Source organism: Megascapheus bottae, chromosome 9, assembly GCF_031878675.1.
Source record: "Megascapheus bottae isolate mThoBot1 chromosome 9, mThoBot2.hap1, whole genome shotgun sequence".
NCBI lineage: Eukaryota > Metazoa > Chordata > Mammalia > Rodentia > Geomyidae > Megascapheus > Megascapheus bottae.
The window spans coordinates 6122993-6141290 of record NC_143517.1 but is presented as its reverse complement, the minus strand read 5'-3'; the positions used below and the strand labels follow the sequence as shown (position 1 = coordinate 6141290).

Sequence of the window (18298 nt, the reverse complement as noted above, 5' to 3'; positions counted from 1 at the left end):
TGCCTCGATGAGCAGACTTCTGGAAGCTTGATTTGCATGCTGATTACCTAGGTATGATCAACTTGAAAATCTACCAATCTACTTCTTTATTTGGATATTATAAACAGTTTCAAAATAGAAACTCAAATGAGCCAAGAGCTGGTGGCTCATGCCTATAATCCTAGATAATCAGGAGGCTAAGGTCTTAAGGACAGCCTGGGCAGGAAAGTCTATCATACTCTTATCTCCAATTAACCACCTAAAAGCCAGAAGTAGAGCTATGGCTCAAGTGCCAAGACAGGCACCAAAAAAATAATAATAAATTATTGGGAGCCGAGTACAGGATCAGGCTGGCCCATGAATCTGCATCACTAAGTAAGATAACCACACAAAGAAACAAGCTTTCATGTATGAACGCCATGCCTAACTTTAAGCTATATCGTCGGTATTGTGAATCTCTTTCTGCTGAGACTTGATTACCATTGGGTACGAATGTGTTGCTTTATCACTCTCTGCTGAGACCTATAGTGAGTAAACATGTGGACCTCCCCTGCCCTGCCTACCTTTGTGTTGATAGGCTCCTGCACCCTATCTTAGCTGAATGGACTTCCTCAATAAACGAGTTCCTGCCTTGAGGGGTCTCCCTGACACGTCTGATTGTCCTCCAGCAAGGGAGGTCTGGGTGCGGCGGTCAGTCAGCCCTCTCCTTTCTCGGCTTGTCCTGGTTGGGGCGTATTCTCTCTACCCCTCCTGCAGGTCGGGAGGGACCAAGGACTAAAAACCCTGACAATAAATAAAAGCACAAATTAGCCAGATGCCACAGAACACACACCAGTAATCCTGGCACTGGATTATAGGTATAGAACCATGACCAGTGTCAGGCCCTGAAGATGGTGAAATTATTGACTTACATCATTATTATGATGACAGTTCCTTAATGAGGAATTTTACTGACTTACACTGATTGATTAATAGGGAAGACTTCACAAAGATTTGGCATCTCTAATCCAAAAATCTGAAATGTGACTGTGAGCCCCAACATGACATCACAAGTAGAATATTCCACTCCTAATCTCATATGATACATTAGAGTAACAAAGTCAAGCACACTACAAGTACTGTGAGAAAAAAAATAAGGCCAAGTGCCAGTGCTTATATCTGCAATTCTAGCTACTCAGTAGGCTGAGATTTGGAGAATAGAGGTTTGAAGCCAGTTTGGGCAGAAAAAAAGTTCATTAAACTCCAACTCCATAATAACCAGCAAAACAAAACAAAACTGCGCTAGAGGTGTTGCTCGAGTGATGTAAGATTAGCAAGCTGAGCAAATGCAGAGCTCTGAGTTCAAACTCTGGCACCGGCAGGGAAAACAGCACTTTGTATGGTGACACACACTTGAAATGCAAGCACTTGGAAGGCTGAGGCAGGAGGAGTTGGAGTCTGAGGCCATCCTGGACAACTTCCTAATACTTTTCTCAACAACAACAAAAATGGACAGTAACATTATATTCAGACTGTATAAAGTTTATAAGGACAAAAGTGAATTTCATGTTTATACTTGAGCCCCATTCCCAAATTCCTCATTTGTATGTGTAAGCAGTCCAAATCTTTTTTTAAAAAAAATCCAAAACCTGGAACAGTTCTGATCTCAAGCAATTCTTTGGAGGAATATTCAGCCTTAATTGGCTTTTAGCATCATAAACCTATCACTCGTATAATTTCTGTGACTCTATTCAGCCAGGAGGAAAGCAGTAGGAATACCATGCATCACTCTGACATCTGGTGCCTCAGCCATTCACAAATCTGGAAATAATAACCTAAATGCTTTTGAGTGCATGCAAGGAGAGACAAAAATAGCCCCACAACATTGAGAAAGGAAAGGCTAGAGATGAGAGATGCCAATTTGCCAGTTGGCCAAACAGAGCATTTTCTCCTGCTGGGCGCAGTGGGCAGCAAAGGTTTTGCTGTGGTCTGCTTTGGACTGTCAAGCTTGGTGACACTAGCAGGAAGGTCACCTCTCCAGGACTGAGTTCTCCCAACTATTCACCAGAGGGACTAGATAATCTAATCATCCAGTCTTCCTACTCCTTCGAAAATGCATTTATAATCATGACTACATTCACCAAGAAGTCGGTGCCCACACTGCATCTGGATGGACAGCCTAGCATAAAGCTTGGCTAATTAAATTTCAGATTCTACTTAACAGGGAAGACTATGAATATGTGTAATTAATGCCACATAAGCCCTCACTGTACTCAGTCTTGTACATATTTCATTTCTCTATCTCTGGTCTTGAAATCCAAGTAAATCTAGAGCCCACAGGGTATTATCTATTATGCATGCTTTACTATAACTTGAAGAAGGTGAACTGAAACTTGAAGTGAATTGAGATCCACCACAAAGCCATGCTTTTATGGAAGGGCCCAGAATGATGGGAAAGGAATGGAGCACTGAGCAGGAAGCCTGCATGCTGCAAGGCTCAGCCTCCCTAACAGTTCCACAGGCTCCTAGGTACCATCCACGTAACCTATTTGAGGAAAGGTATACTACTCTTCTTAGACACATTTATGAGCATGATGTAGCCTTCCTCATTCAGAATAGTCTCCATATTAACTGTGCATACTGGAAAGGTAACATCATCATCATCATCACCACCACCACCCTCCCCCAGGCCAACAGGGAACTTACAACTTACAGCCAGAAGGTATTAGAGCAGTAGCTTCTTGGGGAGCAAGGGGGAAAGGAGGGTGTCCTGTCGTGGAACATCAGGCGGCATTCCAGTTCCACTGGAATTCCCAAAGAGCATCCAGAAGACCAATGTCAACCAAGACACCATGACCATCTGATCACTCTAAATGTGGACCCAGCAAGTTCTTAGAGGTAAAGTTCTGTGCAGAACTAAAACTAATCCAGCCAGTCAGATATCATGTCCCCCTGATGTAATAACACAGCAGGAAAAGCAAGCGCCACCCAGAAGTCTTCCAATCAAATCACTGAACCCCAATCCATTCCAAATCCATTCCTGCAGTTCCCAGGAATCTAGGGGCTCCAGAAACAAGTGAGCAACACAAGCAAGCAACAAACTCAGGACACGGGGCAATCCACAGGACAAAGCTCTAGTTCCTTCCACAAGTTGGTGTATGAAACGAAGAGGGGGTAAGGAAGACTGAAAAGACACGAATAAGAAAAGAGAGTAAGGTATTGAATGAAGCAAGGAGACTGAGTCTATGCTTCCCCGAAATAATTAGCCCTTGATTTCTCTTGATTGTTTCCCTTGTAGGTTTGCTCTTCTATTAGACTTAAGTGTGCTCCTGTGGCTTGCGTTGCTCATAGGTTGGGTTTGACTCCATACACCTTATACGGTTTTGGCCCATATAAGTGTTATGCTGGCTGCATGTGATGCTGCTGGTCTTTGAGACGAGTCCACCAGCTGCCCTCTGGTCTCTGATAAAAACTCATAATTTGGCCTTTTAACTGGTGGCTTTTCAGTTTCTCATGACTGAGTTTCCTTATAACAGTATTAGATGAATTTAGAATAATTTTAGGAGTATGACAAAGGTATGGCAGTTGTTATATGAATGTTTTAAAATGTTCTAATCATAGGCTTATGCTATTCTTAAAAGTAACATTCAGAGCCAGGAGCATAGCCTAGTGGTAGAATGCTTGCCTAGCATACACAAAGCCCTGGGCTTGATTCCTTGGGACCACATACACAGAAAAGGCTGGAAGTGGTGCTGTGGCTGAAGTGGTAGAGCCTTAAGAAAGTCCAAGGACACAGGGATAAAAACATGAGAAGGGGTATCAATGTGTGAGAAGTAATGCACCCACTACCTGCCAAATGTAACTGTAATGTTTGCAGCCAGGCTCTGCTGACTCACATCTGTAATCCTAGCACCACAGGAGTCTCAGATCTGGATTTTTATGTTTCCTGGCAGCCAGGGAAGGAAAGCCCATGAGACTTCATCTCCAAGATAGCCAGGAGAAAACAGGGATGGTAGCATTGTTCTAATTGAACGTTAGCTGAGTAACCCTAGGAAAAGGTGAAGGGGGGGAGGAGGAAAAGGAGGAGGAGGAGGAAAAGGGATGAGGAAGGAGAGCTAAGAAAAAGGAAAAGGAGGAGAGGAGGAGGAGGAGAAGGAAAAGAAAGAGGAGGAAGAAGAGCAGGAGGAGGGGAAAAAATGTTTGCATGGACCCTTCTGTCATTGCCCTAATTTTCTACATCATGTCTGGAACTAAGAAGTCTTAAAGTCAAAGCATCCTTATTTGATTATATGTGAGAGCCCAGTTCTGCATGAAGACATCACCAGTCTGATTGACTCTGCTAGCGTCGTCTCCATTCTATCTGTGCTGAGCACCAGTGTTACAGGCCAAACAGCAGAGTGTGTGCTGACCTGAAGAACTTCCCTCAACACTCACAGCATATGGATTGTGAAACATAGAAACTAAAGATAAGAAAAAATGTACAAATATAGGTGTATTCATAAGTAACTAACTAGCTTCCTTCCTTTTCTTCTTGTATATGACTCTGGGCAATTATTCCTCTGTGGGGTTTTTTTTCCCCACAAACTCTGCTTTCCCCATAGAAAAATTTCCATGATTTTTCTGTGGCCTTGGCATGGTATCTTCACACTTTGCCCTTTCTCCATTATTACTCAGAATGTTTCATCCTGGGATGATGGCCCTATTATAAATGCCACTAAACTGCCAGTGGTGCATCCTATTTAAAGCTTTTGCAGGCTGGAAGTAATTTGATTCTCGGGAAGCCAGCTGAACTCCCTTACACACAAAACCTCTGTGCATATTATTTCCCTGTGGTTCTTCTTCATCAGGACTTTTGGGGCTTGTTAATTGCCACTAAGCCTTCCTGTTAATATGAAAATGCTGAATGTTAAAATCTTGAATCCTCAGAGGAACTTTAGGTTGGATCTTTTGATTCGATTTCCGATCCTTAATTGGATTTTTGTTCTGCCTTTCTAAAAAAATGACAGATTTTTTTTAAATAAGAGAACATCATTGATAGGACTTCGTATTTACTTTTGTATAGACAATTCAAAGCCCTAGTGATATTCCACAAATACATTTATGCTATAGATCCGAGGTAGACCAGCTTAAACAATGGACAGGAGCGGAAATATTTAGGCTTACTTGTCCTGTGTACTCTACTGCGGCTAGCCAACTCCATCTCTACCATTCAAAAGCAGCCACAGATATTGCATGAACAGATGCGTGTGGTTCTGTTCCAATAAAACTTATTTAAGCCAGGCTTGGTGGCTCACACCTGTAATCCTAGCTACTCAGGAGGCTGAGATCTGAGAATCCCTGTTCAAAGCCAGCCAGGGCACTCAAGTCCATGAGACTCTTATCTCCAATTAACCACCCGAAAACCAGAAGTGGTGCTGTGGCTCAAGGGGTAGGGAAGCAGCCTTGAGCTGAAGAGTTCAGGGACAACACCCAGGCCCAGAGTTCAAGTCCCACAACCAACAACAACAACAAAAAATATTTATAGACATTGAAATTAAATTTCGTGAAAATCTACATGTCACAAAATATGATTTAAAAATTTTTCCTTCAACAACTTAATGTAAAACTCATTCTTAGGATACAAAAAGCAGGGCAGTGGGCTAGGTTTGGCTCACCTGTTTGAGTTTGCTGCCCCTTTATTATAAATGTTTAGAAACTTTAAAGAGATGGCTTATAGATAACTGATAAAAGGAAATGCTGATTCTGAGCAGTAATACTCTACCAATTATGCTTAGGAATTACCCACCAAAACCTTATAATACTTTAGGGTACCTCAGCACTGCAAGCTACATGAGTAAACTGACTAGTTCACATTTCTGCTTCAGTCTTTGACTATGCCTTTCGTGTGTGTGTGTGTGTGCCAGTATTAGAACTTATCAGGGCCTGAGTGCTGTCCTTTAGCTTTTTTGCTTAAGTGGCTTTACCACTTCCATGGGTTTTATTTTTTTGTGGCTGGAGATAAGAGGCTCACAAGACCTGGAGACTTTTCTGTCCAGGTTGGCTTCAAACCCAAATCCTTGAGTAGCTAGGATTATAGGTGTGAACTACTGGTACCCAGATTCCTTTCAGTTTTAAACACACAGATCCAACCACCTACCTGATGCTACATTTGGAGCTCTGGTATATGTCACAGCCTTTAGGGTCCCAGGTGGGTTCCTAAGTCCCCTCTCTAATTTCTCTGCTTCTTCTGGCATCTTGTCCATGGCCACACATGGAGTGGTCATCCATCCACATCTAAGAAGTTACCTTGACTCTCCTCATCCTTGTCTGTGTGTCTGTGTCCTGCAGCCAGGTAGCTACATCTCTAGAACTTCGGGCAAGGCTTTCAATCTCTCTGCTGGCCTCCCTTATCTCACAAGAACCCAGTCTCTTGCCAGGACTGTGTAAGGAGACTTTAGTTTTTCTGTTTGGTTTTATTGTTTTGGCCAGTCCTGGGGCTTGAACTCAAGAGCCTGAGCACTGTCCTTGGGCTTTCTCAAGGCTAGCACTCTACCACTTGAGCCACAGCACCACTTCTGGCTTTTTTTGTGTATGAGGTACCCAGGGCTTCATGTATGATAGGCAAGCACTCTACCACTAGGCCACGCTCCCAGCCCTGAGACCTTAATTTATTACTTCTATTTCCTAGTGTTCCTGCTACTGTGACAGAATTAAGTAATTACCATAGACAACTGCTATGGTTTGTCTCCCCAGAATCAAGTGTTTGTAGTTTGGTCCACTGGTGGCAGAATGGAAGTGATAGGACCTTTAAGAGATATAGCATAGTGGGAGGTCCTTACTTAGGTCAGTAAGAACTATGTCCTTGTGACACTCTCTGTTTCCTGTATGTGGTCTGTCCTCACCCATGTATTTCCACTATGATATAATGCAGCTGAGAGGTCCTCCCAAGCCTGAGCCAACTCCAGTGTCATGCCCTTCAACTTCTGAAATTGTGCACTAAAAACTTTTCCTTTAGGGGCCGGGAGTTTGGCCTAGTGGTTAAAGTGCTTGCCTAGCATGCATGAAGACCTGGGTTCGATTCCTTGGTACCACATACATAGAAAAAAGCCGGAAGTGATGCTGAGTCTCAAGTGGTAGAGCTCTAGCCTTGAGAAAGTCCAAGGACATTGCTCAGGCCCTGAGCTCAAGCCCAGGACTGGCAAAAAAAAACCCTTTTCCTTTAAACATTATCTTGTCTCTGGTCTTTTACTTCCCTCCCTCCCTCTCTCTCCCTCCTTTCTTCCTTCCTCCCTTTTTTCCTTTGTCAGCCATGGGGCTTGAACTCAGTGTGTGGGCTCTGTCCTTGAACTCTTTTGTTTGAGGCTAGTGCTCTTTGAACCATAGCTTCACTTCTGGTTTTTGAGTGGTTAATTAGAGAGAAGAATCTATCTATCTATCTATCTATCTATCTATCTATCTATCTATCTATCTATTTATCTATCTATCTATATACAGTTTATTTACTCTAAACAGCAACACAGACAAAACGCCGTAGAAACACCAAGGAAGTGGTGCAGAATGGAGACTCTGGCTGACTTTGGATCGGAGGCTCATAAGCAAAGGCCTAGGTTGTGAAGAGAAGGCGCATGGAGGGAGGGAGGGAGGGAGGGATCGGTGGGGTGTGGTTGTTTTCATACAGCCAGCGGGGGCGAGAGAAGAATCTTATGGGGACTTTTCTACCTGGGCTGGCTTTGAGTCATGATCCTCAGATCTCAGCCTCTTGAGTAGGACTGCAGGCGTAAGCCACCCAGCACTTTTGGGTATTTTCTGATAGTAACAAAAAATGGATGAATGCAAGAACATCTGGCCTGAAAAGCCTAAAAACAGTTACTATACTAAAATGTCAGGTTTTTAACATGTCCCTCCCATGACCTTCAGGAACAATAAGGTCAGTCTCCACTAACAATTCCCAATGAATTTACAATTTTCCTCTCATATTTCCATGAGTCTGAGACCATCTCACTACCCCACAGATCATGGCTCCTTTGCTGTAACTGTGCCTGGTCACAATTCTACAGATCTGGGTTCTTTTGAGATGCTCATTAGTGCATGCCTCCAGAGTCCTTTTTCTAGTAGGCTGCTGTTGATGAAAATTGGCTGGCAGAAACTCCAGTGCACTTACCTTAGAGTTCCCAAGGCATTCTCTACAGGTGGAGCTGGTGGAATGTTTTAGTCTGCTTTGCCTAAGGAGTGATAAGAAAGTCCCTGCTTCTCTAGGCTTTGTTTCTTCAAATAATAATAATAATGATAATAATAATAATAATAATAATAATAATAATAGTACCAAATCTTAAGTACCAAGATTTTAGGTTCCAGCCTATAACCTAAAGCATCAGGCAGATGTGCTGAGCCAACAGCTGTGAAACAAGAGTGTTTAATAGTTATGCATGTTGGACTCTTAGTAGGTAAACATAGAAATTTGTGATGTGGGGGGTGTGTGTGTGTGTGTGTGTGTGTGTGTGTGTGTGTATCCTGGGACTTGAACTCAGGGCTTGAGCACTGTCCTTAACCTGTTTTGCTCTTTACCAGAATCACAGCTCCAATTCTGGTTTGTGATGATTAGCTAGAGATAAGAGTCTCATGGAGGGCCGGGAGTTTGGCCTAGTGGTAGAGTGCTTGCCTAGCATGCACAGAGGCCTAGGTTCGATTCCTTGGTACCATATACATTGAAAAAAGCTGCAAGTGGTGCTAAAGCTCAAGTGGTAGAGCTCTAGCCTTGAGAAAGTCCAAGGACAGTGCTCAGGTCCTGAGCTCAAGCCCAGGACTGGCAAAAAAAAAAAAAGAGTCTCATGGACTTGGGGCCAGGAGTTTGGCCTAGTGGTAGAGTGCCTGCCTAGCATGCATGAAGATCCTGGTTTGATTCCTCGGTGCTCATACATACATGGAAAAGCTGGAGGTGGTGCTCACGCCTTGAATTCAAGCCCCATGAGTAGCAAAAAAATAAAAGTGTCTAATGGACTTTCTTGCCCAAGCTGGCTATGAAATGAAATCCTCGGATCTCAGCCTCCTGAGTAGCTAGGATTACAAGCATGAGCCATCCGTGCCATGCAACTCAGTATTTTTTTTTAATGAAGCTAATGCCCAAGTCAAAATAAAAAAAGCAGATTAGTAAGAGAAAATTTAAGATGAAAATTAATTATATTTAAATCATTCACAGACATAATGCTAAAATTACTCACAACCCATACAATGAGTCTACTCTGAAAAGGTCCAATGGCTATTCTTTCTAGGAAATACTGGTCAAATTTCCTAATATTTCATCAGCTCTTTGTTTTTTACTGCCAACTACTGCCATATCTTTGAATAACTTCTACTGAATATCATACAAGTAATTGCGTGTGAATTTTACTGAGAGTGACTCTTTTTAATGCAACTAAATTTTACCTGAACTTTTGTATTTCAGGGAACAATTTTTCAAAATTCTACAAACAACATTTGGCCAAATATGGATTCATAAAGTTATTCAATCTTTCTTAGGTATTAGATTATGAGTACAGATACATGTTGAATAAAACAAAACAACACAGACACATAGGGAAGGTAGAGGCAAAGAGCAAAGACGAAAATCTCTGAGGGTAAATCTACTAAATCTAGTGCGCTCCACAAAGACCAAGGAGCTGAAATCCACCATGCTCTCAACCAAAACCTGGGAGAAAACTCCTGATAACAAAAGGAAGCCATGGACAGTTAAAACTGTAACCACCCCAAATACTGGTTAGGCCAGAAATCATCTGCCCCTCATCCTCTGAGAGAAAATTCCCTGAGCAAGATCAACTTTCTAGTGCAAGCAATGTCACAGTGTACAGACAATGTCTACATATAACAAAAATTACTAGACATATACAGAGAGGAAATATATTAATTTTAAAAGAATTTTAAATTATTTAATAAAAATATGCAATAGACATAAGTGTACAGGTAATCTGAATATTGAGTTTAATAGACAAGAATTAGATGGACACAATTGATGAAAAGAGGAGGGGTTTCATCAGTGAATTTTAATTTATTTGAAAGACTCAAATAGACTACATTTAGAACAAAACAGGTATTAAAATAAATTGCTGTTCGGTTTGACCAAGGAGGAAGCACAGCAGAGACAGGCTTAGTAGAACAAAACATAGGTTAACACAAACTCTTTAAATTGAAACAGATTACTAAAAATGAAGCAGGCAAAGCGGAGAACAAGGGACATGATAAGGGACAAAGGGAAGAGTCTACAATGTGTACAGTTTGAGTCTCAAAAGTAGGTGGAACTTGTTTGTTCAACACGTCATTTGTAATATGATGGAAAAAGCAATGTTAATAAATTCTTTAATAAAAAAAAGTAGGTGGAGAAGGAAGTGGCAGGACAGGAGGAATTATGAAGTCTGAAAATATACTGAGGGGGAAAAAAAAGCTGAGTAAATTCAAAGAAAGTCATACCTAGATTGGCCCCTGGTAAAAATTACAGACCCTACCTGAAAAAATAACTAAAGGGGGGTGGGGAAGAGCTTAGGGAGAGTGGCTCAGTGGACGAGTGCTTGTATAGCAAGTACCAGACCGTGAATTCAAGCTCCATACCACCACCACCACCACCAACAACAAAAATGTAGTTCCCTGTAGTAGTTCTGCCAGGAAGGAAGAGAAGTGTAGTCTTAGGGGGCAAGGGCTAAAAATATTATGGATCTTGGTGTAGAGCAGTAACTAGGGTTTTTACCCTGGAAATACTTGGTGGTATCTAGAGACATTTTTTAAATTGTAATTAATAGAGGGGTTACAGTTATATTCACCCGATAGTAGGTGCATTACTTCTCACACACTGATACCCCTTCTCATGTTTTTGTCCCCATTTCCCGCTCCCTACCACCTTCCCTCATATCTAGAGACATTTTTTTTTTTATTTCTACTGGTATCCTGTAGGCAGAAGTCAGAGATGTGGCCAAGCTATCCTACAAGACATTGCACAGTGCCCCCCAAAGTTACTTACCCCAAATTATCAACTGTGTTGCAACTGAGAAACTCTGATCTATATGGTCTTTGATGCTAGCATATTTAATATAAAATTTGGTAAGCTCACTTGTTAACATGTGCATTTTATTTGTATAACTCACAACTAGACAGTTCAAAGTGGACATAAATTTCACTAAATAACCCTACGACTCTTTCTTGAAACATGGCACATTCATGTAGAAACTTTGCTTCAATTAAATTGAAATTACCAGGAATGATGGTAAGTCCAAAAGAATTAAATTCATGGGATGAAGGATTAAGAAAGAGCAATACAGCTGGGAGTGCAGCCTAGTGGTAGAGTTCTCGCCTAGAATGCACGAAGCTTTGAGTTTGATTCCTTGGTACCACATACACAGAAAGGCTGGAAGTGGTGCTATGGCTCAAGTGGCAGAGTGCTAGCCTTGAGCAAAAAGTCCAAGGTCAGGCCCAGGCCCTGAGTTCAAGCCCCAGGACTGGCAAAAAAAAAAAAGAGCAATACAGTAATATATAATCAAAGTACATTTTATCCATGCATGCAAATATCACAATAAAACATCTCTGAATGATTAATTTACACCACTCAAATTTTTAAAAAGAACAATGTAAAGTCCCCATTAAATACAATGTCCAAAAGCAGGAGAGCTGGTGGAGTGACTCAAGGGGTAGAGTAACCTTCTTTGCAAGCACAAGGCTCTGATTCAAACCCCAGTACCATAACACACACACACACACACACACACACACACACAGGCACCAAGTGTTGTTAAGTCTTAAAAGCAGCAGCACAAATATATTCTAGAGATGCTAGCCATGATTAAGTTAGCTTCAGAGAAGACAGGGACACAACAAAGACACGCCAAGATGGCAAGACTCTTACTGCTGGTCAGAGGTACACATTCTTCAACCCAACTCCTTATGAAATCAACTTTGCATGAGGTACTATTCCAAAAATGCAAGGTCTAATAGGGATAGGAGAAAGACTCAACAGAGTAAAATTAATCAGTAGAAACTGGAAAGCAAATGGCTTTAATAACTTTAGGAATAATTCATGTGAAGTATTACCCCTGGGCGACTGAGCATATTCTTATATTTCACGAATGATTCCCTATGCAAATATTGTAGTTAGAGATGAATCAGCAGAGCTAGAATCAAGGTAATCTATTATATGAAGTCCTAATCATACAATATTACCTTGAACACTCAGCCACATCCAACTTTCTTGTGAATGGCCTCTAGTGGAGGACATTCCATTGTGTTATGAGCTGACTCATCCCAGCAGCAGCTTCTAAACTCTCAAGCTAGAAGCTCAAGGTACCATTCAGGAACTAATTCAGATGGTGCTGGTACTTAGTGACTCACGCTTATTGTACAAAATGCTAAGCTGTGACTCAGAGGGACCCCTATTAGCTGCTGACTGACACTGTGCTGATTTGAATAGAAGCTCCCAGGATGAGTCACTTAGTAGCTCTCTGAAATCCAATCGGAAGGATCTGCCTTTGGACAGTGATTCACATCGTGATCCTATTGGGACTGGACTTGACACATGTGATTTCAAAACCCAGCTCTCCCAATCTGACTCGGGAGCATGCCCAAATGCTTAATGTCCTGGATTTCCATCTAAAAACCTGTGGTGTATCCTTAAATGCGAAGTTAAGGGTAAGATCCTGAGGTTGGGCATGGGAGACAATTGAACTCTCCTTCCTCAGGGATGAGGGCACAATTCCTAGAAGTATCTTCCCTGGAAAACATGCTCTTTCTCTAAATAACTCTGTGAGTTTACCCAAAGGCTCAGCCCATGCAACTCTTCAGCTGTTTACCAGAGGGCTAGACCTTTAAATTACCATGTGTATATGGTCCTGGGTCATTAAACTGCCCCAAGGCAGAAAGGGACAGACAGCAGGATTTTAGAAGTTGATAGACCATTGTATTAAAATATTGTTTCTCTCTCTCTCTCTCTGTCTCTCTATGTCTGTCTGTCTCTCCCCCCTCTCTGTCTCTCTCTCTGTCTCTCCCCCTCTCTCTCTACCTCTCTCTTGCCAATCCTAGGCTTGAACTCAGGGCCTGGGAACAGTCCTTGGGTTTGTCTCAAGGCTAATGCTCTACCACTTGAGCCACAGCACCATTTCCATCTTTTTTCTGTGTACGTGGTATTGAGGAATCGAACCTGGGGCTTAATGCATGCTAGGGAAGTACTCTACCACTAGGCCACGCCCTTGGCCCAGAATTGTTTCTCTTTTACTCTTGCTACTCCACAAAATTTGGAAGAATAAAATCGCCTATATTATTTTATTTGTCAGGTGACATTATAGTTTGAACTCGGGGCCTGGTGCTTGCTAAGAAAGTACTTTACAATTTGTGTAGCATCCCAAGCTTGTCTGTAAAATTATTATTATACTATTTTGTGTGGATGCTAGGACTTGAACTTGGAGCCTCAGTACTGTCTCTTAGCTTTTTCACTCAAAGCTGACTCTCTGCTACTTGAACTACAGCTCTCCATTTCTGGCTTTTTCTTTTTGTTTCCCCCTCCCCCTTTCTTTTTTTCTTTGTTTGGAGATAAGAGTTTCACAAACTTCCCTGCCCAGGCTGGCTTCAAACTGTGATCTCAGCCTCCTGAAACACCTTCAAAGCTGGTACAAAGAGAGTTCACAAATGTAATAAAAGTATAGCCTGGTGCTGGTGACTCATCTGTAATCCTAGCAACTCAGCATGCTGAGATCTGAGGATCGCAGTTCAAAGCCAAGACAGGAAAGCCTGTGAGACTCCTATCTCCAATCAACTACCAGAAAACTGGAAGTGGAACAATGACTCAAGGTGGTAGAGTGGTAACCTTGAGCAAAAGAGCTCAAGAACAGTGTCCGGGCCATGAGTTCAAGTCCCATAACCAACAACAAAAAAAAAAGAAAGAAAAAGAATAAGATTATTTCAGGCAATTAATCAAATATACAATTGAATGTATCCACTAGCCTCTGTCTATATATGTAAGAATCACATATATTTCAGCCTGGTCTTTCTTGGTGCTGGAGAGAACACACATGAAAACACACACACACACACACACACACACACACACACACACACATTCTTTCCTTGTATGCATCTCTGCTTCCCTGTTTGTGAAAGGCTCACAAATCTATAGTAAACAAAAAATTATCATTGATGCACAGAATGAGTTACGTATAGTTATAATTTTTTTTCCCTTAGGCCAGTACTAAGGCTTGAACTCAGGGCCTGAGCTTTTCCACTCAAAAATATTGCTCTACCACTTAGGCCGCACTTCTACTTCTGGCTTATTGGTGGCTAAATGGAAATAAGCCATGACTTTCCTGCTTGGCTTACTCTGAACCTCAATCCTCAGGTCTCAGCCACCTGAGTAGGTGGGATTTTTAGATAAGAGTCGATGGCATCCAACTTCTAATAATTCTAAACTCTCCCAATGTTTCCTCATTTATAAACAAAAAGCAGATGCAATAAAAGTTGCCAGCATGCTACATTTTATATAATGAAGGATTTTCAGTGATATTTGTATTGATATTTCTCAAACAATCTTCCAGATTCTCTTAAATAAAATGGACTAGGTAGAGTATTTTATTAAAGATAATGGATTTTTTTCACTAAGTACTTTCAAAATATGCATTCCTTTTACAATGTGAATTCTTTTAAAGGTCAAAGAGAAGTATCTTAAGTGGTTTTTGAAGGTTGCATGCAAATATCTCATAACTAAACAAGACAAAGGGTCCAGAAGATACAGAAATGTATTGGATTTGGGGCCAGGAGCATGGTCTAGTGATAGAACGTTTGCCTAACATGCATGAAGCCCTGGGCTCAATTCCTCAGAATCACTTACACAGGAAAAAGCCAAAGGTGGTGCTGTGGCTCAAGTGGAAGAGTGCTAGCCTTGAGAAAGCCCAAGGATAGTCCAAGCCCCAGGACTGGCAAAAAGAAAAGAAAAGCATTGCATTTTGATCTTAAATGCATATAGAAATACAGAAAATATTTACTGTTTTTAAATTTGCATATACACATTATAGAGTACACACAAAAAAGCATTTTGAACAGATAATAGTCTCTTGAAGGGGTGAATACTAGCAAGAGGGGGGTTGTGCTACCTAGGAGAGACTGATGAATATAGTCAAAGTGGGTTATTGACATATATCAAAATACAATAATGAGACCTACTGACATTATATTATGAAGAGGAGATAAAGAGTGATGGAGGATGAGAAGATTGATTGGGATTCATCATATGTTTGTGTGGAAATGTTACAATGAAACACTCTGTTGTAGGCTAAACAAAGAAGCACCCAAATATATCTCAGAGGTGGCTGATATCCGAGGATAGGGATTTAACATCAGTTCTAGCATGTAAGTCTGTGAGACTGTTACCTCCAATTAACCAGTAAAAAGCAGGACGAGAAGCTGTGGTTCAAGTCACACAGTGCTGAACTACTAAGGGACAGTGCGTGCGTGCTGAGTTCAAGCTCCAATACCAGCAAATACAGATAAAAGTTGTTCCAATTTATTTTTTTTCATGTGATCTGTCATGGTGTTTGAATTGAGGGCCTGGGCGCTGTCCCTGAGCTCTGTTTGCTCAAGGCTAGTGCTCTACTACTTTGAGCCACAGCCCCACTTCCAGTTTTCTGGTCCTTAATTGGATGTAAGTCTCATGGACTTTCCTGCTTGGACTGGCTTTGAGCTGTGATCCTCATGCAATTAGAAGCACTTCACTTATCAATTTATTAAATTTCAGCAGCTACTCTCTTACAGATGATAAAACTAAGGCACAGAGAGGTTAAGTAACTTGTTAAAAGTCACAGAGCTAGGTTGGGATTTAAACCATCACTTACACGTCCCAGGCCTTTTTTTCCCCCATTAAGTAATACAGCATTCACACTGCCTCTTTTGAACTGCATTACAGGATAAATCAATAGAACATTCAGCTTTGTGCAAATTGAGTAAAAAATATCTTGAAATTGCAAGTTGTGAGTGTATGTTAAAAAAAATCCTTAAAGATAGGGTCGTTGGGGTGGAGGAGGGAAATGGGGACATGAGAAGGGGTATCAATGTATGTGAAGTAATGCACCTTATCTCTGGTGAATATAATGTAACCCTTCTATTAATTACAATAAAAATACATTAAAAAAGATAGGGTCTTTTTATTGAAAATGTTCTTTCCAAGTTTGGAGAGGAAGTCGGGCCGTTTTTTGTAAACCTGGGTTTTTGTTTCATGGAATCCGTGGTCTGGAACATGAGGAGTGACAAGCTTCCAGCCTTCAGGACGCTTGACCTCCAGTGACTGGGAGGAGGTAGTGACTTAAGAGATGTGATGGGTGACGACAGATGCAGGAGCTCCAAATTGCTGGAGGGGGAGGAGAAAGGGGGAGGGAGGAGGAAGGAGGGGGAGGGGGGAGGAAGGAAGGTTGAGGAGAGTCTCTCACCCTTGGGGAACAATTCTGAGCCGCTCCGGGCAAATTACTGTTTCTGCTACTGTCCGCCCCAAGGACACTGGCTGCGGTTCCAACAGCCCGTCCAGCCCAGTGGGATGTCCGCAGTGGGGACCCACGGGTCTGGAGAGATGGACCTCTACCACGTTCCGAGACGGAACCCGGAAAGGAGCGCCCCGCGCCGCCCCGCGCGCGTTTCCCTCGGGGGAGGGAAAGCCTGAACCACTCCCCTCCTTTCTCCTCCCCACCCCACCCGCGGGCGCGGGCGCGGGGAAAGCCGGGCTGCACCCCCAGATCCTCGCGGGCTGACCCGGAGCTCCCCCGCAGAGTCCGGCCCGCAAGTCAGCTCGCCGGCGGGGGCTTCCCGCCCGGGTTCCCAGGGATGTTGGCCAATCCGGGAAGCGCGCCGCCCGCGGTCCCGGGGCAGTCCCCCGGCTCCTCCGCCAGCCGGAGGAGGGGTCGGGAGGTCAGGGCTCGAGGGCCCTCCCCACGCCCACCCTCGCTCGCCCTCTCCCCCACTCCTGGGAAGCCGCCGCTCGTAGACCCCTCCCACAAACACCTCCCCGGGACTGGGAGCGCCGCCCGCCCCCAGAGCTCCGTCCCCCACCTTTTTTTCTGAACTGGAGTGGCAGTGGGGACCTGGCCATTCACAGGATCCCCGAGAGTCCACAGGGATCGTCCACTGCTCCGCCCAAGGGCCTCGCCCAACACCCATGCCCACCCCCACGGCCTTCCCCCAAGCTGCCCGCGCGTCCTGCGTCGCCGCAACCCCGGCACCCCGACAGGTTCCGACTCAGCGAGCGCATCACCGAGCCTCACGACGGGGATCGAGTGATCGGGTTGGTTAAGGAAAACCCGGGCGGCGCCCGCACCTTCGGGAACAACTCTGCAGACGTTGAAACCCAGCCTGCCCGGCCCAGGTGCCCAGGCTGGCGCCGTCGCCCTAACCCGCCGCCTCGCACCCCGCCTGGGTCGCGCTTCTCGGAAAGGGCGCCCCGCGTTCCGGGGAGCGGTTCCGGGTCCTTCCCACCTGCGCTCTGGCCCGGCCCCTGCGCCCAGCCCCGCGCGCCCCGGCGCGCCCCGCGGAGCGCAGCCCCTGGGAACGTCCGCTTCCCCGCTTGCTCGGAGTTTCCCCGGAACTCGTGGGATGGCCACTATGCATTTTAATCAAGGCTGGCCTCCCCGGTCCAGTCTCCGAGCCTTGACATAAGGGGTAGAAACCGATCCAAGAGGCTCGACGCCTCCCTTCATCCCCGACTCGCGCCCTCGCCCCTTCCCCAAAGTGCGGTTAGGAGAGGGGGCTCGGAGGGGACCGCCGACCCAGCAGGCTCCGGCGGCTGCCCGCGACGAGCATGGCCCCGGGTCCTGCCCGAGTGCCTCCGGCTCTGGCGAGTCCCAGGCCCCGGGGAGCGTCTGAGAGGAAGAGGGGTGATGGATGCCGAGGAAGCGGGGTACTCACACTCCCTCTGTCCACCGTGCTGGCTGGAGGGGAATCTCCGGCGGGCTCGCCTCCGTTGGCTGTGCGCATGCGTCCGGCGTGTGCCTTCTTTCGACTACAAAGCCGAGTGCGGACCTTCCTAAAAAGCCCGCGATGGCTCAGCTCCGCGTTCTCCTACCAGCCGCTCTCAGGCTTCCCCGCGCTCTCTCCTCGCTTCCTTTTTCTTCCCCCGCTCGGCCTCTTCCCCGCCCCCTGACTCGCCCTCCCCGGGCCGGGCAATCCCAGGGCTCGCCTCCCGCTGCGGCTGGTGGCGTGCTCCGCGCGGCGGGGGCTGGGACACTCCCCCGCGTCCCCCTTCCCCCGCGAGCTGGGCTGCCGCCCCGGGATCGCGGGTCTCTCCCTCCAACCTCGGATCAGCAAACACAGGGTGGGAGCGACGCCGGGAGAGCGGTGCGGGCGCCCGCGGAGCCCAGCT

At 44.6% G+C, this 18298-nt stretch overlaps 1 protein-coding gene across 1 annotated transcript in view; it reads right to left on the bottom strand.

The window, feature by feature from the left end:
• LOC150058729 (regulator of G protein signaling 20-like) overlaps positions 1-18041 on the bottom strand; it is a 60032-nt gene extending 41991 nt beyond the window's left edge. Inside the window, exon 1 of the mRNA XM_090338631.1 lies at positions 17845-18041. Within this exon, the coding sequence (XP_090194757.1) occupies positions 17845-17913 (69 nt within the window). The 5' untranslated portion in view covers positions 17914-18041. The remainder of the gene's footprint in view (positions 1-17844) is intronic.
• Between the last annotated feature and the right edge of the window lie 257 nt (positions 18042-18298).